Genomic DNA, 25,447 nt, shown 5'->3' with positions numbered 1-25,447 from the left:
ACGTGCTTAAACTATTATGAATTGTGGTTCTGAAATGTAAAGTGCTTAATAGGCTAATTTGTCTAACTCAGCATTATCTTTTGCGATCCTGGAATTCTCCAACATATGATAATGACTGTGTGCGTATTTATTTAACACATAGAAACATCCATTTTGTTGAAATGGCATTGTATGCACACTGAAAATATATTTAACTAAGTTGGAGCCATTTGTATTGCTGAAATGATCAGAGGAATATTGCAGTATTTGCCTTGTTAGAGTAATCTATAGTGTAGAAAATCTATGAGCTACATTGCATACACAATGATTTTGTTACCCTGTGGGACTAACTCTGGTTGTTAAACAGTATATGGCTAACTGCAATCTTTCTTTGCTATACTGCTGGCATTTGATGAGGTGCAGTGCAGAGAAAACTAAAGTGTACAGGTTGTTTCTGAATATGGTGAGCAAACCACAGCTCAAGAATGGATAAACTTGGATCTTGGTCCAAGCCTGTCTGTGCATCACTTCAGAATCTGGACGAACCAGATATTTGAATTGTCATGAACAGACAACAGATGAACAGACATTTTTGTCGCTGCTTAAATTTATGTTCATTGTTCACATTTGCATTCCAGTCACCTCTCGCAGCCTGAAGATATCAGAAAATATTTTAAATCATTGATTAAATATATTCCAGTCACGAGTCTTAGCATTTCATTGTGTTGAAAGTTGTCATTAACAGAAGCTGCTGTCATAGTGTTAGAATGGAAATAGTTATGGAATCCTGTAATATATTGGTTAGAGCATTCACCTCGCAATTGAGAGGACCTGAGTTTGATTTCCGGGCATGGGAAACATTAGGTAAGTTTCCTTAATCCACACACCTCTGTTTACCTAGGAACCCAGTTGTTAGTCGTTTGGCAGATCACTTTTCTGGGGGTAATATTCCCTTAAAAGAAAATGATAATTTTGTCACTCAATTCACGACTGTTTGTGGAACATTGCTGGTGTGCAATTGGTTGCCGCGTTTCGTCCACAAAATATACAGTCAATTTACTTTACAGTATCTTCTGTGAAGCACTTTGAGACATCTTGAAGATGTGATAAAGCGCTATATCAAATACAAGGATTATTATTATATCTGGGTCTTAAACAATTTCAAATTCCAATTGTCTCTTCCCAAATCCAACAATGGACACTTCCCAAATCGGGTTCAGGTCCATGATCCTTCATCAGAACTGAGTAGTGGACCCGAAACTTTGACTCACTTTCCTTTCTCCATAGATGCTGCCTGACCTGCTGAGTGTTCCCAGCTACTTCTGTTTTTGCTTTCAGATTTCCAGCATCTGCAGTATTTTGCGCCTCATACTATCTGTTTGTTCAGATGGACGGTAAACATCCTATACATATTTGAAAACAAAAAGGAGTTTCTCCCAGTGTCCTGAACAAAATGCCCCAAATAAAATGTATTACTCACTTCATAACTGTTTGTGGGTCACAGCTGTGCGCAAATTGGATGCCACATTCGCCTACAAAATACACAATCACTGCAATTTACAGCATATCCTGCGAAGCACTTTGGGATGTCGGCCCAATGTGAAAGGGGCTACATTAAATGTAAAGCTTATTATTAGTGGGCCCCACATTTAAAAATGGTCACATGATGGAGAGAAACTGCTCACTCCAATGGTGCTATCCTTTTCAATTAAAAACTGGACACTGCATTATTTAATGCACTGAAGTGCTCTGATTCTGGAGAATTTATTGCGGAGTCGATAGCTGGGCTGACTTCACTATACCTGTCCATGGTGCTGAAATGCTATCAAGGACTTCAGATGGACAGTGCGCCCTTTGCTTACACTGGAGCTGTCTGTGGTGCTGAAATTGTATAATTACCTCACGGGCTTTGCATTTCTTTGCTATGTTGGAGTTGTCTGTGGTGTTGAAATTATGCATTCAGCGTTATCACGACAATATACTTGTCACAACAAAACTGGCAGTAATTTACTCCTCCCTTTCACAGTCTGTACCGGTTGCTTTATCAGAAGCTCCCTTCTATTCATTTCATAGTGAAGCAGAATCCGTGACGTGTTGGACCTATATGTGTCTACTTCTACTGTCTTCTACTATTTCCAATCAACAACAACAAATTACACTTGTATAGCACCCTTCACATTGGAAAGATGTCCCAGGACACTCGACAATCAGGGTTTTTTGACCCGAGTTGGCATCAGAAGGTGGGGGGTGGGGCCAGGGGGCAGGGTGGGAGGGCAAGGGGCATGGGGGAGGGCAGGGGGCATCGGTGTGGCAGGGTGGCCTATAGCACGGTCAAACACGGGTCTTCAGTTGGGACTTAAAGGAGGCAAAAGATGGAGGTGAGGCAGAGGGATTGCAGGATAGAGTTCCAGAGTGTGTAGGCAGAGATGCTAAATGCCTGACTGCCAATGGTGGGGCAGGAAATACGGTGACCTGAGGAAGGCTGGTGTCCACTGAGTGGAGGGAGCGGACAGGCTGAGAGGTAGGGGGGAGCAAGACTGTGGAGTGCCTTGGAGGTAATAACAAGGGTTTTGTACTCGATTCTCTGAGGAATGGGCAGCCAATGAAACCGGGCAAGTGTGGGGATGATAGGTTCCCAGAGCTGGTATGGGAGAGGACACGAGCTGCAGCGTTCTGAATAATCTGCAGTTTGTGGAGGGAAGAGTTGGGAAGTCCAGTGAGCAGGCAGTTGGCTTAGTCAAGCCGGGACATATGAAAGCGTGGATCAGGGTCTCGACGGCCTGCGGTGAGAGGCAGTGGTGGAGGTGGGCAATGTTGCAGAGGTGTGGAAAGGTGGAACGCATCATGGCACGAATGTGAGGTTTGATTGATAGCTGAGGGTCAAAAATGACACCGAGATTTTGGATTGGCTCGGTTGGGTGAAGAGTGCAGCCATGAATGGTGATAGTGTCAGTGGCTGAGGTGAGAAGTGCTGCTGGTAGCCAAGCAGAAGGGCCTCTGTATTGCCAACATTGAGCTGGAGGAAGTTGGCTGCAGGTGGACAGAATGTTATTTGTCACTTTGACCAGGGATGCTTTTGTGCGGTCAGCAGCAAGAAACCCAGATTGGAGGGGTTCATGGAGGGAATGCTGGGAGAGGACAGAGCGAAGCTAGAAGCGACGACTCATTCCATGACCTTTGATAGAAAAGGAATGTTTGAAATGGGGTGGTAGTTGGAGAGCAGAGATGGGTCAAGGGAAGGTTTTTTGAGGGTAGGGATGATGATGGATGTCTTTAGGGATAGGTACAGTGCCAGTGGACAAGGAAAGGTTAACAAGGTCTGTTAGGGCGACAAGCAAGTGGAGCTGGGAGGTGAGGAGACAAGTAGAGATGGGGTCAAGTGAGCAGGGGGTTGGTTTCATACGGGAAATAATGGAGGTGAGCAAAGAGGGGGAGACAGGGTCAAAATTGTGGAAGAAAAGATGGGGTTCGGGGGGGGCCGGAAGGTGAGCAGGAGGTAGGGACGGGATGCCGGTAGATGGGCTAGAGGTAGCAGAGCAGATCCCCTTGACTTTGGACTCAAGGAAATCCATCATCTTCTCGCATTTGGTGTTGGAGGAGAGTATGGCAGAGGCATAGGAGGGTGAACAGAGGAGTTGGTTTATGGTAGAAAAGAGGAGCCTGGGATTGTCCTTAGCTTCCACGATGATTTTGGAATAAAAGTATGACTTAGCTGAGGCAAGGGCAAAGCGGTAGGTCTTGGTGCAGTCCTGCCAGATCTGACAGTGAACCGTTAATTTTAGTTTGTGCCACCTGAGATTTGAAGGAGTAGAGGTGGCTGTTGTACCAGGGGGATTTGTGTGAGTAGGAGGTGGTGGGGGAGATGACGGGGGCAAAAGTGTTGATCACCAGGTGTAGCGGGTGGCCATAGATATCAGGTTATAATCGCTCAAGATGATGAGGCATTTAGAACAGATGCAGAGGAAAGACAGGATGGCGGAGATGTCAGAGGGCAAGCGGAGGAGGGTTTGAGAGACAGATTGAAGGAAGGGTGGGAACGTTAATGAGAGAGGAGGCTGGGACCAAATGGAGGAAGGGGCAGTCAGGGCAGCAGCAGTTGGATAGCCAACGGCATGTGCCGCGATGAGCCTGGGGGGGGATTCCAAGGCTGGAGCAGAGAATATTCTGTGAAGCACTTTGAGATGTGAAAAGCGCTATATCAAATGCAAGAATTACTATTATTATTTAAAAAAGGCGTGCGAAGTGACGAGACAAAGCTGGGTTTGGCCGTTAGTCGAGGCCGGAGATTTTGAAGTGGCGTTTCCATGCCTTGAACCTCCTCACCTGGGACACCGAAAACCTCAGCTCCCGTGCCGGTCACTGCTTCAGCCCCCGTGTTGGTCACTGCCTCGGTTCCCTATGAAGTGCTTTGACGCATCTCGATGATGTGAAACATGCTATATCAAACGCAAATGTTATTATTATTATTAATTGTTGTTCCGCACAATGTTCCCTACAAGAATAGAAGATTCCTTTGATCTCAGTCTCAAAAACATGTTCTTTAAGAAGGAGAACATGTAAAACAATGCAAGATATGTTTGGTCCATTTCATGCCATCAGAAGAAATAAGGGAGATTACAATGTACTGCCTTGCTGTTTTGTGGTAGCACAGTTTGAGTATACTAATAAACCTTGCATTTGATCTAATCTCATTAAAACATTTCAAAGAAATTGTATTTATCTGTTAAGTAAAATAGCCAATTTTATCACAGCAATGTCCTACAAATAGCCATAAAGTGAATGAACAATTTTATCTGGGGATTGTCAGCCAGGACACCAGGAGAACTATCCATCTCTTTTCAGATGGTGCCATGGTATCTTTAGCGTTCACCTGAACAGACACAGGTGGGACCGTAGTTTAATGTCTCATCTGAAGTATGGCACCTTCAATAATGCCAGACTCTCCAAAGCACTGTCCTGGGGCTTGACCCTACAATTTTCTGACTATATTATGATTATACCTAATCCCTTTCAAACCGGGTATTAATCAGGTTCCCGTAGCTTAGTGGGTTGCACACTTGTCTTCCAAGCGAGAGGACCTGGGTTCGATTCCTGGGCAGGGCAAAATCTTAGGTAAGTTTCTTACTCCACACACCTATGTTTACCTAGCAGTAAATAGGAACCCGGTTGTTAGTAGATTGGCTTTCCGGAGGTAAGAATCCCTCCCAAAAAAAGAAAAAAAAATGTGGTCACTCAATTCACGACTATTTGTCTTGCACTATTGTTTGCAATTGGCTACTGCATTCACCCACAAAATGTAGTATTCTGTGAAGCGCTTTGAGACATCTCAATGATGTGATAAGGCTTAATATCAAATGCAAGAATTATTATTGTTAATCGAGTGCTCTTCATATGCATGCTTTAGTAATCAGGAATACATATACTTCTCATTGCACGTCTGTGAAGATGACTTGGAACTCCAGACTGAAACTTTTTCATTTTTTTTCTCTCTTTAAATGGATTGGTCTGCTCATCTGTTTTTGGCTTGTTCTTGAGAAGTGTTACCATTTATTCTTTTTGATTCCATTGAGCCCAGTTCAAGATTACTATGCTTAAGAATACCAAACTCTGTGGGTCTGCAATTACCTCAGCAGTTCTCAATCTTTCCTCAGTGGTACTTTCCTATGTATTTCCTCCAATTAAAAGCCTTGTATCAACTATGGATGGACATCAATAGGCTGCTTTTTCAAGTAAACAATTTGTCTTTGGAGCCTATTGATTATAGTGGATTAAAATCATTTGACTTTAAAGCTTCCCCATTGGTGGTTGTCGCTTTTCTCTGAAACGTGAGTAAGATTCAAGCTCTAGACATTGATTATCTCTTCATAAAATCCTCAGGGATTGATTCCTTCATCTTTGACTGAAATGTCTTACCGGTCAGTCAATAGTCCTGCCAATTTTATATCTCAAAAAGTCTGACCAGAATTATGAATTTTACTCCCAGGGATACCAGGAGATGCAATTTAGGAAAACAGGAACAGGTGGAGGTCATTCAGCCCATTGAGCCTGTTCCATCATCTTCTTTGATCTTGACAGATCTTTTAATCCCAATCCCCTGCCATACCCCGATAACCCTCATGTCTGTTTATCTCTCTTTTAAACATCACTATTGATTGAGTGTCAACTTGGCTGAGTGGGTAGTAATCTGGCCAAGTCTTGGGTTCAAGATCCACACTGGGAATTCAAATTCTCACAGTCCAGGCTAACACTCCAACAACAACAAAGTTATGTCAGGAGGACGTCCCATGGTGCTGAATTGCAGTGTTGGGGGTAGTGTGCGGTGTGGTGTTGGAGATGTCGTTGATCGGATGATTCATCAAACAAAGGTCACATTTCTACCTGTTCAGGTGGATATTAAATATCCCATGGCACAATTTGAAAAAAGAAGGGAGTTTCTCCCAATATGCTGGTCAAAAATTCCTCCAAAAAAAGAATCAGTCATACTTAATGGCTGTTTCATAATAATAATGATCCTTGCATTTGATATAGCGCCTGATCACATCATTGAGATGTCTAAAGCACTTTGCAGAATATACTGCAAAGTGAAATGGATATATTTTTCATGGGACGTTGCTCTGTGAAAATTGGCTGCCATGTTTAAGGGTGCGAACCAACTGGCGTACAGAAACCAAGAGTGTCGGCTGCATTCATGCAAAATGAAACTGGCTATCAGAACCTCACTATACAGCGATTTGGGATTTTATGTACCCCAGAAAAATAGCTCAAATTATAAGAAGGCTCCACTGTATGTATTCACTCAGGACACAAGTTAGAAAATAATGAGTTTGCTCTGTAGCCTCTTTCACACTTGGATTCTAATTTAGGTAGCATTTGTGCTGTTTGGAAAATAGAACTCCCAGTTAATGCATTTAATCCAAGTAACTGAATTGTAACTTTGACTACCCCTGGAAGACAAAGTTGTATTTCAAACCAATGCTCGTGCTTTTGTCTTGGTGAATACAACATCAGTGGGCAAGGGTACAGCTATTCTGTCTCTGAATCTTCCAACTCGCCCCCTTCCCTCTCCATTTTGAAAGTCTACTTCAAGACATACATCTTCGCCTGGGCTTTCAATGATTTGCTTCCCCCCCCCACTCACTTTTTCAGCTCCCCCTCCCCACCAACTTAGGTACCCAGCCAGCTATGTAAACACGATAAGACATCCTCGCAATGTGAAAGGTGCTGTGTGAATACAAATTGTATTGCAGCATCCAATATATTTAAGCTTCTCTAGTTGAGCACCCCTCTTGGTTTACAAATAACTTTCGATGCAACTGGCTGAGGGGAAAAATCCATCAGTCAAGCTGTCGAAAAAGAAGGTCAGCAAGTCAACTCCCAGGGCCACTTGTCACTCAAATGTAATGATCTGTCTTTTCTCAGTGAATTGTCAGATCAAGAGCTGTGTGCGGTCAAAGTGAAGACTCTGAGACTGAGTAGGGAGGAGGAAGAGGTGAATGGGGGTGGGTTGGGGTGGGAGGAGACAGGTCACGGTTTCTCGGAGATTGAAATGCTGCCGAGGCTCAGCAAAGGCACTACGAGTCTAAGAAGACCTTGGCAGCGAAGCGATGTCAAGGACTGGGAGGAAATAAAACAAATCATGGTGATTTCTATCTTAATGGGATCTGCGATTTCACCTCCACGACCTCAGGACAAATCTGACAATTGGCATTCCGTAAATTCATGGTTGCACTTATCCATCCTCATTAATGTGTGGTAACATACTTGGTCGCTTTAATATCAAGCCAAGTCAATATTCCATGTCCACCTCATCGTGGCACTGCAGTCATTATACACACAATTCTCACAATGATGTGGACCAGGTCTTTTGGTGTGTCAGCGTGGCTCAGTTTGTAGTGTTCTTAGTCAGAAGGTTATGGATTCAAAATTAATTGTGTACTTCAATTTCATGGTCTAAAGCAGTGCCGGCCAAACTGTCAAGAAGCAGCCTTCCCAAACATTCGCACTCATCTAGTTAGGTCCATTTTCGATCAGTAGTGCATTTCCAGGTTTTTCTTGTTTGAATATTTCTTGAATTATAGCATTAATCAAGAAATATTCAATCAAAAAAATGTATTTTGTGGCCGACCAAAAAGATTGACCACCACTGATCTGAAACTCTAATACAGTTGGGTGGGAGGTACCGTCCTTCAGATGAGACGTTATATCTGTTCAGACGGTCATTAAAGATGCCATGACACTGTTAAAGAGAAGCAATTTCGCACGGATCCTGGCCAACAATACCCAGAAAAAAATTAACTAAAAATAATTCACTTCCTGGCTGTTTGTGGGACTTTGCTGTGTGCAAATTGGCTACCACGTTTGCTTATGAATACGCTGTCACTACACTTTACAGTAAAATCTTGTGAAGGTCTTTGAGGCATCCTCCCGAAATGAAAGGGGCAATATGAAATTAAAGGGTTGTTATTACATTTAAATGCTGATACCCATGCAACATATCAGAGGTCAGCCCCATTTGCAATAAATAAACTTACAATGCAGTATGTGTGTGTGTTTGTGTGCGAGCTCACGAGTGTGCACAGGATCCGAGCAGTGGATTTTCAGTGGGATTAATTAAAAAAAAGTCCATAATACTAGTGGATTGTCACCATGACTGTAATGTGTTCCCATGACAACGAGTAAGGTTCCGCTCAAGGAAGCTCTCCAGGAATGAGTGACGTTCCTGAGAAGAACTAGTCAGTTCTTCAATTTCTAAAAAAAAACCAACCTGTTATAAAACAAGAATGCATTATACAGAGAAATTGAAAATGCAATCTACATCAAATACTGGAAGGAGCCCACTGTGCAGGATTATTTCTGTCACAGGGAATTTGTTGTTTTTCCCCTATGTCCGCCTCATTAATACTCATTTGGGGAGAAATTCCACCTGGGTCTAGATTTGTTCTAATTTTTGCAGCATCTCAGAGCATGCATAATTTGGCAAACTATTGAATCTAGCCTCAGTTTTGAAACCGCTCTTCTGCTGTTGATGGTGCAATACAATAGAAATTTACATTTACACAGAGCCTTTCATGTTTGGGAGGACATCTCAAGGAGCTTGACAGTCTTGCTGGAAACTGAGATGGTGGAGGGGAGCGGAAGGTCCGGGGAGGGAAAAGATAACCTAAATTATGGTCAAAGAAGTAGGTCTTGAGATAGACCATGGATGAGGTGGTTCAGGGAGCGAGTTGGAGGGTAGGGGCAGAATGGCTGAAAGCCCACCCTTTGATCAGGATGTAGAAGCTTACAAACAATAAGCCTATTCCACTCTAAAGTGGAGGGCAAGTGACCTCTCAGATCTGCTGCAGTGACTCCCAGTAAGATAACTGAAATGTTCCCTTTTGGTCAGCCAGGCAGAATTGCCATGCCTAATAGTGTTCAGACCAAACTGTACGTCACCTACATATGGAAATTTCCTTGTGTCTTGAATGCAATGAACACTCTTTCCTCGCTCTGCTAAACTATTTCTGGAGAGCAACTATTACAGGTGGCAAGAGCCAAGGCTTGGGGAGCTCAATGTGTGTGTTGGGGTAATTGCTGGAGTTTAAGCAGCTGAAAACCGCACAGCTTGCATTCAGAGCACTGTTTTTAGGATATGGGTTCAAGTTCCACTTCAGGACATTGCATTCATGTAGTCAAAAAGGATACTCAATGCTGCATTGCCAGACAGACAGAGACTTTCACACAGTGCATCGTCATTGCCAGATTGACAGAGACCCTCCATCTATGCATAAACGTTGTTGGGAAGACCAAAAAAACCTTATATCAGCCCTAATTTTCGAGCAAAGGAGATGCTAATAGCCTTCTTCCTCCTCACAATTGGAATCAATAGAAGTGATAAAATGAGGCCGTCACCTGGGCCAAGTGTGGAAATATTTGCCAAAAATTGCGGGGCATTTGGTGGGGGTGGTACAGATATTTAATAAATTTTGTGGAAAATTGCAGTCTGGATTGATGCTATTGAGACACACATTTTGTGAAACAACCCGGATTAAAACTACAGGCATATATTTCCTGAACATGTAGCTATCTTTAAAATACTAAAAATATGAATTAGAATAGTACAGCACTTACCAAGAATTGGTCACAGGAGCTCAGTTTAAGCTGAGGGCCGGGTAAAGGTGATTTGCTGCTTCTGTGATCCCAATACATCCCGCGCTGCACATGCGCAAACTGAGCCGCTCCGCCCATAGTAGCAGCGTCGAGCAAACAGTGCAAGAGGCCTGGGGCCTAGCACACTGTGTTTGTTTGTAGTGGAGGAGGGCGTTTGTCGAGGATGCTGCAGTTGCACTTTTCTATTGGTCCAGGCCATCATCTATAAATAACAACAACAACTTGCTTAATAGAGCGCTCTTCACGTGGGACAGTGTCTTGGAGAGCTTAAACAAACCTCCCTATCCTTCTTCCTCCCCTCCCTCTGGCAAGTGGGATGCAGGCTTGTACCATGGCTTAGTGGATGGGGATTCAATGTGATGCCACATCCAATAAGCCATCACACAAACGGGACTGTTTCCAGGGAATAGATGGACATGGAAATAAAAGCAACTGCTTGTCCCAAATGCTCCAGTTTACTTTGCAGCAAGTCCCCGGAAAGTAAAATGTGGATGCCAATATTTATGAATTTCACTCACCCCAGTGCACAGATATATAATAATAATAATAAAAATAATAATAATCCTTGCATTTGATATAGCGTTTTTCACGTCGGGAGGACGTCCCAAAGCGCTTCACAGAACACGCTGTAAAGTGAATTGACTGTATATTTGTGGGCGAACGCGGCAGCCAATTGCGCACAGCAATGTCCCACAAACAGTCGTAGATTGAAAATGACCAATTTATTATTGTTTTTGGTTTTGTAGGGATTATTATTAGGCGTGTGGAGTAAGGAAACTTGCCCAAGGTTTCGCCCTGCCTGGAATTGAACTCAGGTCTCTCGCTTGCAAAGCGAGTGCTCTAACCACTGAGCTACAGGACTCCAAGCTATTTACAATTAGCTGAAACTGTGATAGGGTCAGTCCACCCTCAACCTTGCAGTGCGGTGACAGAATGGGTACACAGGGTTGTAGTCAGTGCAATTTTACGATGAAAAGATAAAAATAGGACGTGAACCAAAGGAGCCAGTTACAGTGTGAGGCTATCTCAGTTGAATTCAAATAGATGACACATGGCCACCACTCCCAGGTGAAGAGCCAACATGCTGTTGCGTTGACTTGCATTTCAATTCAGTTCGCCCAAGGCACACAACAAACAGTGCAGGGTCAGTTTCACAGCAGTACAAGCGGCTTATTAAATCATATGTTTACATCTGTGAAGGTTCTCAATTTGCTTCAAGTTTTGTTCAAAGATATACGTTGTGTTTTTGCTCTCAAATGACCTGCTCCAAAGTACCATGTGTAAATTGGAAGCGATTATCTCAGCTCCATTCACTCTATTGGCTCTTTTATGATGCTCACTCTTCCATTTTAACAAAAGCAGTTTTTGCAAGGATTATTATTGCTCTCATATATAAGTTTCTTAAACAACGGAGAGCCTATATCAGCATATGAGGACACCACAGGATACACACGCAGGATGCACACGACTATGTGCAGAATGTCTCGCTGATATTGCACTAACATTCCTGTAGTGCTGGATCTCAGTCCAGCCATCTCCACTCTCACTTGGCAAGGATTGCATTGCCAGAGTACTTTGAACATGATTCCAACAAGGAAGTGGGAAGGGGCAGAACAGAGATCACTCAGGATTCAGCGGGAGGCGTAGTGGAGCAATGCACGAGTTCGCAATGTGCGATGCATGTTTTCCTACATTGTGCCTCATTCGCCCTTCAGTCAATGGAAGGTGCTGAGAGTTATGCCCACAGTCACGCACATCATATGCACTCTACGTTCGCTCTCTCATCTCACGTCTCATCCAAAGGTTGGTATTTCTGACAATGCTGAGCTCTTTCTAGCCACTGTCAGCTTTGGCTGTCTGAGTTCAATGTCCTCGACTTGGGCTTTGGACCCACAACCTTCAGACTCAGAGATAAAAGTGCTACCCACTAAGCCAGGCTGACACCTCCATATCCATCCCCACATTTTTATGTTTACTGGCAAAAGTGAAAACCCTAATTTTATCACATCAAGTGATAAAACCCTCAGAAATAATGAAACTACCCCACAAGTGGCACCTCTGTAATTCACCCCATGCATTAAAAATTGCTGGTCTTTGCCTCCTGGCTGTATCATCTGATGGTGGTGGAGACTGCTGCTTTATTTCACACACCTTATAATAACCTTGTGCCAAAATTGCTCTGCCTATTAATAATTTATGAATAGAATACACACAACCACACCTCCAGCAGCAAACCATCCCATAGTTCACCAGAAACCATTGTGTTCCACGTGTATTTTGAGAGGGGATATTTGAGTGGTGTGTAAGATTGTAAATGGAATTGAGAAACAACATCAGTAAAACAAGAAGGCTCAATTTCAGTACAGCAAAGGCCAATTTCAGGACAGACAGTGAGAAGTTTTTTTTTACCCGGTGGGCAATTAACAACTGGAAACAGGTTACCAGGAAGGATGGATGATGCCAGGATGCTGGACTCATTTGAGAAACAGCTCAATGCTATGCTGGGATGATGATTCGGTGGATGTTCTGGAAGTATGAGATCAGATGGGTCAAAGAGAAGCTGACATAATCGCAAAGGTGCATGTCTTTGTTTTCCTGCTGCATGGCTGAGCTCAGGAAGTAATTGGAGTGGAGGGAGGGTAGGAGTTCAATGGAGCCTGTGAGCACAAACATTACGTAAATGTCCAGAGGCTGGACCGTGTTGGTTTCTGTTTATCTGAAGCAGAGCGAAGGCTGAAAAATCCAGCGGCACTTCAAAGATATCAGAGATGTCCGTGAGATGTGCAAGGCATTTGCACACCACAGATAATGGTGGCTTTCGTATTTCAGCAGCTAACAAACTGCCTCAGCAATAGGATATGGCCTCTTGCTGTATCATTAACTGGCTAGGGATGGTTGCTCACCAAATTTGCTTCTGTTAATTGCTCTTTGGGTGATAAGGGGGATTCAGTTCACTATCTTATATTCTGCACAGATTGAACTTTGGAAGCAAACTTTGGCTCTCTATTTTCCTTCATCTCCTCTTCATCTTTCAGCCTGGCTCAGTTGGAAACACTGATCTTTTGAGTCAGGCGGTTGTAGGCTCAAACCCCAAACTCTAGGGCCTTTGAGCTCACAGTCCAGGCTGATGCACCAGCTCCGTGCAGGGGGAGTGTTGCTTTGTAAGAAATTGAGACATTAAACCAAAATCTCTTCTGCATGTTCACACAGGCATCACTGATCCCATGGTGCTTATCAAAATAAGAAGGGAGTTTCTTCCAATGTCCCAACCAACAATACCCCAGATACAAATACTTTTTTTTTATATAGCACCTTTCACGTCGGGAGGACTTCCCAAGGCACTGGACAGTCAGGGATTTGGACCCGAGCAGAGGGGTTGGAATCAGGGAGGGTGAATGGCAAGGAGGGTGGCCAAAGCCATGGTGGTGGGAAGGGAGGTGCTTGAGATGTGCCTTGAAGGAGGCAGGGGAGGGTGTGAGGCAAAGGGAATGTGCGATGGAGTTCCAGAGGGTGGGGGTAGAGATGCTGATGGTGGGGACGACTGGGAGGGGGATGTGGAGCAGGATGGAGCCTGCTGAGTGTAGAGAGGTTGGTTTGGGGTTAGCAGGTCACAGAGGTAGGAGGGAGCAAGGCCGTAGAAGGCAAATAAAATAAAATTGGTCATTCACTTCATAGCTGTTTGTGGAAGAATTGGTGTGTGCAAATTGGCTTACACATTCATCTCCAAAATACAGTCACAATATTTCACAATATATTCTGTGAAGTGCTTTGAGATGTCCTCCTGACACAAAAATCCTATCAAATGCAATGACTGTTATTGTTAAAACTATTGTGTCCAGCTGCAGTTTACAGAGAACTAATAGCGTGGAAAACTTTTGTATACAACCAATCTGCCATGAGCTTCCACATTATTTATTATAATAATCCTTAGATTTGATATTACGCCTTTCATCTCAAGAGTGGGTGCAGAGAGCAAAATAATCATAAATTTGGGTACAATCTTCTCCGCAATGACATTTTCCGAAGACACAGTTTTACCAAATTATAAGTTATGAAGCAGTTACCCAGGCCACTGTACAGTCTGTGAATCAAGACAACACCCCCGGGACATCACAAGACCAACTCCCTCATTGGTGCAGCTCACAGATGGAGGCTTCTCTGACCTCCAAACCCCACGGGAACCAGGCAAACGCCGAGAAACTGCAGATTGGATGCTGAGGCAGTGGGGGTTGCTAAGCAACATGATATATGTTCAGTGCTATTGAGACTGTATCCTCCCTTTGTTATGGGTTCTTACTAGGAATCCTGTCTCTCCAGTTTGAGAATGCTAATGAACCTTGACCTTGCCTGCTATCCTGGCTGATTAATCAAGTCTAACGTTGCTTTTAATACCCAGATTTAGGAGGTCGCTTTATCATTATTCTCACAGAACAGGATAAACAGCTGAGGAAAAAGCATTAATAATAATAATGATGATAATCTTTGGATTTGATATTGTGCCTTATCACACCAACAAGATGTCTCAAAGCGCGTCCCAGAGAGTTACAATAAAGTGTACTGACTGTGTATTTGCAATCAATTTGTGCGCAGAATTGTTCCCACGTTGTCATCCAGAACACCAGGAGAAACTTTCCCTTCTCTTTTCCAAAGTGTCAAGGGATCTTTCACTGGGAATTGTTTAACAGGGAAAGAGCTGGAAACTGGGATAAATTGAAAAGAAAACGGGGAAGAACAGGAGGCAAGGCCACAATGGACTGAATGCCAGCCCCCCCCCTTTTGCACCGATTTTCTTGGAGGTAAACATTAGGTACAAAAGGTGGGCAAAAGCAAGAGGATAAATTGAGGAGCAATATTAGAGGAGGTTAGAGTGAGTGCAGAGTTCACAACTTGGGCAATGTGAGTGAAAATGAGAGACGCAAAGAATTGTTAAGGAGACTCATATGTAAACGGGGAATTAGATGTCATCCTGGCTTAGATGGTAGCACTCTTGTCTCTGAATCAGAAGGTTTGTCGGTTCGAGTTCAAGCTTGATAACAGGACTTTAAAGTCACAGGTCAGGCTGATATTCCAGTGCAATGCTAAGGGCATGCTGTGTTGGGGGTGAAGTGCCATCCTTCTAACGAGATGTTAAACCAAGGCTCTGTCTGCACTCGAAAAGAGAAGGGAGTTCTATCTCCCAGTGTCCTTGCCGACAATCTCCCAGATAAAATTGGTCACTCACTCCATGGCTGTTTATTGCTATGTATGTTTTTTTGCCCACAAATATACAATCAATTCACTTTACAGTATATTCTGTGAAGTGCTTTGAGACGTCTAGAAGATGTGAAAAGCACTATATCAAGTGCAACGATTATTATTTATTAGTTGCAAATTAGCTGGCGTGTTAGCCTAAAATTACACGACTCTAAATTTTACGGTAAATCCTATTAGCTGCTGTAAAACGTACTCCCGGTGTAAAAGGCGATGTATCAAATTGAAGGATTATTATAATTTGAGAAGAGAGACCGCAAAATGCAGTAGGAAAACAGAAAAAAATAGGGATAATAATAATAATCCTCACATTTGATAAAGTGTTCTATCACGTCTTGAGATGTCTCAAAGCGCTTCACAGAATATATTGTAAAGTGGATTATAGTAATAACAATAATCCTTGCATTGACAGTGAAACGCGGCAGCCAATTGTACACAGTAAACAGTTGTGGATTGAGTTCCAAATTTTGTTTTGGAGAGTTTATTACCAACAGAAAGTGATCCGCCAATTGACTAACAACCGAGTTTCTACTTACTGCTAAGTAAACAGTGTGTGAAGTAAGGAAACTTGCCTAAGGTTTCGCCCTGCCTGGGAACCGAACCCTGGTCCTCTCGCTTGCGAGGCGAGTACTCTAATCAGTACTCTGGTGCACTCCACGAAAGATAAATATTTGACAACTGAATATTCAATGTGTTTCAGTACAGCAAGGACATATGTGCAAAAAAACTCCAAAATAACACAATAGAGAGGGATAACAATAGCTCTGAAGCTTCTGGTTAGGAGAGCTGTGTAGGGAATTTTATTTGATGTTGTTCTGGAGAATGAGCTGTGCTGTCCCTGGTGCTGAATTGAGGACATTGAGTGTGAAGTCGTGGTACACTTGAGACTTCTCCTGTTTGGAGAGGACAGTGCAACAGTGTTGCTTGGGTATAACAACAACAGTTTGTGTTTATGGCGCCCCCTTCATGCCAAACAGCGTCTTGGTGCGCTTGATCACAGGTCACAGAACAAGATCACAGGTGAGAAGCTAGCTCCAGGCTTCATTAGAAATTGGAGCTCAACTACGCTTTAAGAATTCGGATGAGCTACGATTCCAGCGATCCAAAAATAAAGAGCTCCTCAGAGTTCAAAGATTATTGCTACCAAAGGCGAGGGAAAACAATTCTAAGTTGATCTGAGCCATTTGAATGTGAGTTCAGTGAGAATGTGGAACGTACTTCTCTGAGAAGAATATTCTGCTCCAAATGTTGCTTTAGATAGATAGGTAGTAGGTAGGTATAGCCAATAGATGACATCATGCAGTATCTCTCTTACTTTTTCTCTCTCATTCACTCATTCACATTGCTTTTCTCTGCCTTACTACGCATTTTATGGGCAAACTCGGTATCTAATTTGCACAGCAATCAATGAATGACTAATTTTGTTTGGGAGGATTGTTGTCTTGGACACCAGGAGAAACTCTCTTTTCTTTTCAAATAGTGTCTTGAGATCTATAGCTTCCATCTGAGCAGGCAGATGGGAACTGGGTTTAATATCTCATCCAAAGGACGGCACATCCAACAATTCAGTGCTTCCTGAGCATTACAGAAATGTCAGCCTATGATGATAATAAAAATAAATAATCCTTGCATTTGATATTCCATCTTTCATGTTGGGATAACATCTCAAAGTGTTTCACAGTATACTGTGAAATGTAGTAACTGTGTATTTTTTTGATGACCGTGTCCCGATGTGAGCCTTGAACCCACGATCTTCTAATCCAGAGGCAAAAGTGCTACAGAATGAGTTACTATTTGGGCCGTTTTACGCGCAATATCAAATAAAAGCATTATTATTTATTGCATGATTTGTAAGGGTTCACAAATACGAAAGAGGAATATTATTTCAGGACAAAACAAAAAAAACTTTCCAAAGTATATGTGAACTCTCTCTCATTTTTCTTTCTGAATCTGAGAGGCCGTGCAAATGAGAAAGCTGGAGAAAATGGTCATAGCTGGAGAGCAAGGAGCGCATCATGAAATGTAACTGAGTGGTTACCGTGCGCTGTTCCCTGTTTTGCTAAAGTGACGCCTTTGTATTCTGTTCCTTTCCTCAGGTGTGATAGCCAGATGTACGCCAATCAAATATCACTACTCCTCCACAACTATCCCGAAAAACCTTTCATACAACATCACAAAAACTATCCGCCAGGATGAGTGGCACTCCTTGCGTAAGTCCAGACTTTTTTTTTAATCATTCGAATTCTCTCTGAAGAAACCCACTTCCCTGTTGGCATGTTTACATGGTCATGGTTACATTGTTCGAAAATGAGCAGACAATTTTGTGCCAAATGCGAGACGAGGTGATGGTTGTTGGCATGTAATGTGGACTCGTGGTGAAACTTGTTGGTGAATGTCAGGAGATGGCACAAATTATCCACCTGCCTGCATACAAGCTGGCACAGTTGATCTCGATTCAATGGTGCAATTTAACACGTGTGATAGTCTTAAGTGGAGGACAGTCCCGGTCACTCTGTTATAAGAAGCAAGAGCAGCTGTTAGACTAACAGCCACAGAGTGGAGGAAGGCCTTAAGTTCTGTCCTAGTCTAGTGAGTTCTCATCAGAACGACTGGCCTCAATGCACTGGGATCCGAAAAGATTAATGTAAAAGTATCCAGTTTATATCTACCTTATCGGGAGGATGTGTCTCAAACTGTTTCACACTGCTACATGGCAGCTAAGCTGGCACCTAAGCCAGGGGTTGGGAGCTGAAGAGGGTTGTGGGGGGAGGGGGCATAAGATAACTGAAAGTACAAAGAGGTAAGTCATGAGCGGGCTTTGAAAGTGAAGGAGGAGGTGATTCTGAGGGTCTGCTGGGGTGGGGTGGGGGCAGGATGGCTGAAAACTTGGCCGCTGATGGTGAGGTGGATAAGGTGAGGGACGTGAAACAGACTGTGTTCATTGAAACAGGTCAGTGCGGTTGCAAAAGGTGTTGATGTAGGGTGGGGCACGGCCATGGAGAAATTTGAAAGGGAGAGCGAGGATCTTGAATTTGATCTGAGTTGAGAAATTGGGTCATGGTTACTGTTCGTGATCCCCGATGCTAGTTTCCGACTTGAAATTTGGAGTCAGTGTGGCTGACTCCTATTACCAATCTGTCATATGTTGAATGCCAAAGAAAGAATGAAACCACACTTATCCTTCCAACAACAACAACAACTTGCATTTATATAGCGCCCGTCATGCAGGGTTGTCCTCGGAGACCTTAACAGGGGATGAGCTAGGCCATGGAGAGAAGGGAGATGACTGTAGGCATGGTCAAAGACAAAGGTCTTCAGCTGTGATCTGAAAATAGGCAAAGAGGGGCTAGGTGGAGGGATTGAGGCAGAGAGTTCAAATCTCAGGGCGTAATATCTGAAAGCATGGCCGCCGATTGTGGAGGGGAGGGGACGAGGGATGTGGAGGAGCCCGGAGCCAGCCAAGCAGAGGCGCCGGGCAGATGAATGTGGTGTAAGATGCTTTTCTGAAAAACTACTCACACCAGCTCTAGGAGAGTGCACACAGGTCAGAAGAGCCTAGCTACTGAACCCTGAGCTCTTCCAGGTGGATGTGGAAAGGGCATTCATATAGAGATATCTTTCATTCAGGTTTTTGTTCTGCATGATTTCACAGACAGATCAAACCAATCGAATCCATTACCGGGGGATGCCCTGTTAGCAAACCTCAGTGACCTAATTTTGTAAGCTAATTGTACCCTCCTTAACGTACGCTCCCTCTCTCATTCTTTCTATCTCTCTTTCACCATCTTTCTCTCTCTCTCTTCCCATCTTTCCCTCCACCTCTCTGCCCACCTTTCCCCTCCCTCTCCTTCTCTTTGACAGCTTTTGATAAAGGTTATTTGAGCTTATGGCTGGCATGGATACATGATACGTCCAGCATTTGTCTCCTTTACTCTCTCTCGCTCTCTCTGTGTGAAAGCTACTGAATGGGTTTTGTCACCTAGGCAGCTGAGTCAGCTGGACACACATATCCAATACTCCTCCCTGTAGTTTCTTCACTGATATAGATTTTCAGTTTGCACCTGTTTGCAGTGAGCGAGCGATCAGAATACAACAGGCTTTCTTTGCCTTGAAGCTTTCGAGCACTGTCATCAACAAGCATCTCAATTACATCTCCCTCACCCTCCAGCCACAGAGCAGAGTCCATTAAACAGTGTTTTAATGTAGCACTTTGTTCTAAAAGGGACACTGCAACAATGCTATTCCAGCACAAAGCAACAACCACCATCATCAATTGCTGATTCAGCTGGTGAAGAATGATATGACTATCAATCTACAGGAGAACTGAATGGAGAGCTGGGAGGGGAAAATAACTTTCAAAAAAGAGGAGACAAATCATTTTAAAATTGAACTAACATTAACAGCATCAACAACATCTATAAAGCTTTCATGTCACAAGGATGTCCCAAGGCACTGGACTGTCAACAACAACAACAAACAACAAATTACATTTGTGTTCAGTATCTTTCACATTGACAACATCACATGGCACTCAGGGATTTGGACCTGAGCTGTGGGTTGGGATCAGGAGAGGTGGAGGGCAGGGATGGTGAAGGTAGAAGGGTGACCGAAACGTGGTCAAAGAAGAGGTTCTTGAGATAGGCCTTGAAGGAGACAAGGGAGGGAGCAAGGCAAAGGGACTGTGGGATGGACTTCCAAAGGGTGGGGACAGCCTGACTGCCGATGGTGAGGCTGGCTGGGTGGAAGACGTGGGGAAGGCCGGAACCTGCTGAGCAGAGGAAGCGGACAAGTTGATATGGTGTTAGCTGGTCACAGAGGTAGAAGCAGCAAGGCCATGGAGGGCTTTGAATACGAGGACAAGGATTTTGAACTCTACCCTCTGGGAGATGGGGAGCTAGTGGAGCTGGGCGAGGGCGGGGATGATGGGGTTATGGAATCTGGGGCAGGATAGGATAAGTTGCAGAGTTCTGGATGATGTGCAGCATGTGGAGGGAAGAGTTGGAATGGCTGACAAGCAGGGAGTTGGTGTAGTCGAGCCTAGATGTAACACGTGTATGGATGACAGTTTTGGTGGCCTGAGGAAAGAGATAGTGGCAGAGCCGGGCATTTTGCGGAGTTGCTGGACGGCAGAGCAGGTCATGGCACGAATGTGGGGTAGAAAGAACAGTTGAGGGTCCTTTTCTGCCCCACATCCGTGCCATAACCCAACTTGCATCACTTTTCAAAAAAACTCTCTAATAGTATCCTGACAATTCCCCAGATAGAATTAATCATATACTGCATGGCTGTTTGTACTTTGTTGCTGTGTGCAAATTGGCTGCAGGTACAGTTATTACATTTTATGTAAAATCCCATGTATCACTTTGAAACATCCTGATGTAAAAGTAGCTGTATGAAATGTAAGGTTTATTTGTATTATTATTAAATTGCAGCCTGTCAGACACTGAAGCACTCCATGCATGCCTGTTGATACCGCAAATACTTTTGCGGTTCAGCCTTGATGGATGGCCTCGCTTCCTTCACTGGAGTACCACCAGTGACTATTATAGAGCATTAGAGCAAAGAAACAACGCTTCACAGTAACGGATCCCAGGGCCGAGCCAGGGGGAGGGGGAAATGGCAGGGTCGAAAAGAAATGTCTTCAGCTGAGACCTGAAAATAGGAAGGGAGGGGGAGAGGCGAAGGGAGTGAGGAAGGGAGTTCCAGAGTCTCGGGGGGTAGAGGCTGAAGGCATTGCTGCCAATGGTGGAACGGAGGATTCGGGGGACAAGGAGGAGACCAGACCCGGTGGAACAAAGGCAGCGGGCACTTGTTGTGAGGAGAGAGAAGGTCAGAGAAGTAGGGGGGTGCAGAGGAATGGAGGGATTTGAAGACAAGAGTGAGGATCTTGAAGTCGATCCTCTCTGGGACAGGCAGCCAGTGCAGTCTGGCAAGGACTGGGGTAATCGTGGAGCGGAGTTTGGTGCTGGTAAGAATGCGGGGGGCAGAGTTCTGGATGACCTGGATTTTATGAATGGTAGTGGAGGGGAGACCGGCGAGGAGTGCGTTAGAATAGTCCAGGGTTTCAGCGGCTTTTGGGGTGAGGTATTGGCGGAGATGGGCGATGCGTCGGAGGTGGAAGAAGGCGGTGCTAGTGAAGGACCGGATGTGGGGGAGGAAGGATAATTGAGGGTCGAACCTGATGCCTAGGTTGCATATGGGTTCGGAGAGTTTTCGAGGGAGGTAGGTAGGTGAAGGAGGTGAGAACCATGCGATTTTAGACGTTGATGAGAGCCAAAGAGTATGGCTTCCGTCTTGTCAACATTTAGCTGAAGGAAATTCGCGCTCATCCAGCTCTTGATGCCTGACAGACAGGCTGACAGAACATCAGGGGACTGAGGATCGCAAACTGAGGTGGAAAAACTCTAGTTGGGTGTCGTCCGCGTACATGTGGATGTGTACCCCATGTCTGCGGATGACCTCACGAAGAGAGCATATAGATTAGGAAGAGGAGAGGGCCAAGGATGGATCCTTGGAGTACGCTGCAGGTAACCGGGTGAGAGTGGGAGGAGAAGCTCTTTGTGCAGATGTACTGCTGGCGGTTCGTGAGGCAGGACTCGAACCAGGTGAGTGCGGTCCCACTCAGGTGGATGATGGAGTAAAGGCGGTGGAGGAGAATGGCATGATCGACTATGTCGAAAGCGGCAGAGAGGTCCAGGAGGACAAGGAGGCAGGACAAGAGGGAACCCTGATCACAGATAGAGACAATGTCATTTGAGACTTTCACAAGCGCAGTTTCTGGGCAGGACGGAAGCCGGACTGAGGGGTTCAAAGAGGAAGTGGGAGGAGAGGTGTGTGCGGAGTTGATTGGCAACAATGTGTTCTAGGATTTAGGCCCAGAAGGGCAGGTTTGAAATAGGGCGGTAGTGGCTAGGGTTTGAGGGATCTAAGGAAGGTTTTTTGAGGAGGGGGATGATGACAGCAGTTTTGAGGGGGGCATGGACTGATCCAGAGGAGAGGAAATGGTTGATGACATCAGTCAGTAGCGGGCAGAGGAGGGGTAGCTGGGTGACCAGCAAGTTGGTGGGGAGGGGGTTGAGGCAGCAGGTGGTGGGTTTCATTGAAGTGATGGTGTGTGAGATGGAGGAAGGAGAGATGGGGAGGAAGGAATGTAGGATGGTGGTCGTGGTAGGAGCTGATGATAATAATAATAATAATCCTTGCATTTGATATAGCGCTTTTCACGTCGGGAGGACGTCCCAAAGTGCTTCACAGAACACACTGTAAAGTGAATTGACTGTATATTTGTGGGCGAACACGGCAGCCAATTGCGCACAGCAATGTCCCACAAACAGTCGTAGATTGAAAATGACCAATTTATTATTGTTTTTGATTTTGGAGGGATTATTATTAGGCGTGTGGAGTAAGGAAACTTGCCCAAGGTTTTGCCCTGCCTGATGGGTGATGGGGAGGGTGAGGGGGATGGTGAGGGTTTGGTGGTGGGTGACAATAGGCAGGAGGATGAGGCTGCCTGGTGGATGTTTATGTAAAGAAGTCCATGACATCCTCGCAATTGGCATTAGATGTGAAGATTGAGGAGGCCTGAGGGGACAAATGGAGGAGGTATTGGTTGGTGAAAAAAAGGACTTTGGGATTATTTTTTGCCTCCAAGATGATTTTGGAGTAGAAGCCGTTTTCGTTTGCGTTTGCGTCAAAGAACGGCGAGAGCTGTGGAAATGCTTTTCCACAGGCGTTAGCGTATTGTTGAGAGCTTGGTGGAGGAGAGAGGGATTGTGAGAGGAGAAGGAGATGAGGAATTGCTCCTCTGGCCTTGCCCACTATGCTAAGGTCGGAAATGTCAAGGCCGGAGATCATGTGGAGTATTAACACCAGCACGGACCAGTGAGAGCCTGAAATGTTTTTTTTTGGAGTTATTGATTCTGTTTAACCCTGTGGCTAACGGTTTGAGGAAGAATTCCACATTCCCCTGTTACACAGTGTGATTGAGCACTACTGTAGGCCAGTTGGTCCAACTTGTTGTGCGGCGTTTCTATTTACACCAAGCGAAGCCACGACTGGAGGCTATGGAAGAACATCTGCTCCACAGTGACTGGTTGGGAGTCCATCACGCTCACCTTATGGCTGCGCTTTGCTGAAGGTGACCCCCTTTCTCTGCAGTCTTACAATTTTTATTGAGGTCTCACATTTACAGCTTGATTACTTATTTGTGCCAATCAGCACGATTCAGTCACCTTTCATTATTTGGGACTCAAACAAAACATGGGATTGGGTTACATCACATCAACAGGGTGGGGTGGGTGGGGGAGGGAAAAGAAGCCATCTTCATATGTGAACGTTTATTTTTCAAACCTTTCTTTTCCTACCAGAGGAAAAGGAATTTTTTGGTGGGCAGCCCAAAATCCATGTAGATAAACCAGACTGAGAGCTCAGCATGTTCTCAAGGCAATTTTTCTGAGCCTGAAAGAATGTGTACTCTCTCCCTTGAGGAACGCACAACTGCTCACCGAGTCCTGAAGAGTATTTTACGAAGGTTGGAGAGAGCCCAACGTGTTGGGCCAAGTACTGGAGTCTAACCAGCTAAAACTGTGTAACTTGCTGTTGATAGAAATGTCTGGCAAGCTTTCCTGCTGCTTGTCCAATGAGGACCACACCTGTTAGAGCTTTGGCTTGCAGGGTTAACAGGGTCCACTTGGAAAAAATCCCTTCCCCTAGTGTCTTGCTGATGAGTCAGAAGGTTGTGAGTTCAGATAATAATTATTCTTACATTTGATACAATGCCTTTCACGTCAGGCTTTCTCAAAGCGCTTCACAGGATTCACTTTAAGGTTCAGTGTCAGGCTTTTGTGGACGATTTGCACATAATTTCCCACAAAAAGCCATGAAGCGAATAATCAATTTTATTGGGGGATTGTTGACCATGAAATCAGGAGAAACTCCCTTCTCTTTTTAAATAGTGCCATGGGATCTTTAGCATCTATCTAAACAAGCAGATGGGACCTCGGTTTAATTTCTAATCCGAAAGACGGCATCTACGACATTGCAGCACATCAAGCACTGCATCAGAGTGTCAGCCTAGTGTGTGATCTTAAAGCCCCAACATGGGGCTTGAATCGAAAACCTTCTAACTCAGAGGCGAGAGTGCCATTAACCAAGTTAGGGTAACTGTAAAATCATGTGGGCTGGTTAACCAATAAATGCAAGGTACTACATAACGTAACATGTAGGAGCAGGAGTAGGCCATTCGGCCCTTCGAGCCTGCCCCACCATTCAATCATGGCTGATCTTGTGGCTCATGGAGTCCTGTGGCTCAGTGGATAGAGCACTCGCTTTGCAAGCGAGAGACCTGAGTTCAATTCCAGGCAGGGCGAAACCTTGGGCAAGTTTCCTTACTCCACACGCCTAATAATAATCCCTCCAAAAACCAAAAACAATAATAAATTGGTCATTTTCAATCTACGACTGTTTGTGGGACATTGCTGTGCGCAATTGGCTGCCGCGTTTGCCCACAAATATACAGTCAATTCACTTTACAGTGTGTTCTGTGAAGCGCTTTGGGACGTCCTCCTGACGTGAAAAGCGCTATATCAAATGCAAGGATTATTATCTTCTAATCTAACTCCAGCTAATAACCTGACCATGCCTTATCCCCGTATCCCTTAATCCCTTTTGCAATAAGAAATCTATCTGTCTATAGATAGATAGAAGAAGAAAGAATAGGAAATACAAGTACACTAACAACAACAACTTGCATTTATATAATAATAATAATCCTTGCATTTGATATAGCGCTTTTCACGTCGGGCGGACGTCCCAAAGCGCTTCACAGAACACACTGTAAAGTGAATTGACTGTATATTTGTGGGCGAACGCGGCAGCCAATTGCGCACAGCAATGTCCCACAAACAGTCGAAGATTGAAAATGACCAATTTATTATTGGTTTTGGTTTTGGAGGGATTATTATTAGGCGTGTGGAGTAAGGAAACTTGCCCAAGGTTTCGCCCTGTCTGGAATTGAACTCAGGTCTCTCGCTTGCAAAGCGAGTGCTCTAACCACTGAGCTACAGGACTC

General features: G+C 44.5%; 1 protein-coding gene across 1 annotated transcript in view; it reads left to right on the top strand.

Annotated features, from left to right (window-relative positions):
* The window catches only part of tmem178b (transmembrane protein 178B), a 169,149-nt gene that overhangs the window by 16,740 nt on the left and 126,962 nt on the right, over nucleotides 1–25,447 (top strand). The window contains exon 2 of the mRNA XM_007898594.2: nucleotides 17,475–17,588. Within this exon, the coding sequence (XP_007896785.1) occupies nucleotides 17,475–17,588 (114 nt within the window). The remainder of the gene's footprint in view (nucleotides 1–17,474; nucleotides 17,589–25,447) is intronic.

Source organism: Callorhinchus milii, unplaced genomic scaffold (genome assembly GCF_018977255.1).
Source record: "Callorhinchus milii isolate IMCB2004 unplaced genomic scaffold, IMCB_Cmil_1.0 Scaffold5, whole genome shotgun sequence".
Lineage (NCBI taxonomy): Eukaryota > Metazoa > Chordata > Chondrichthyes > Chimaeriformes > Callorhinchidae > Callorhinchus > Callorhinchus milii.
This window is presented reverse-complemented; position numbering and strand designations above follow the sequence as displayed.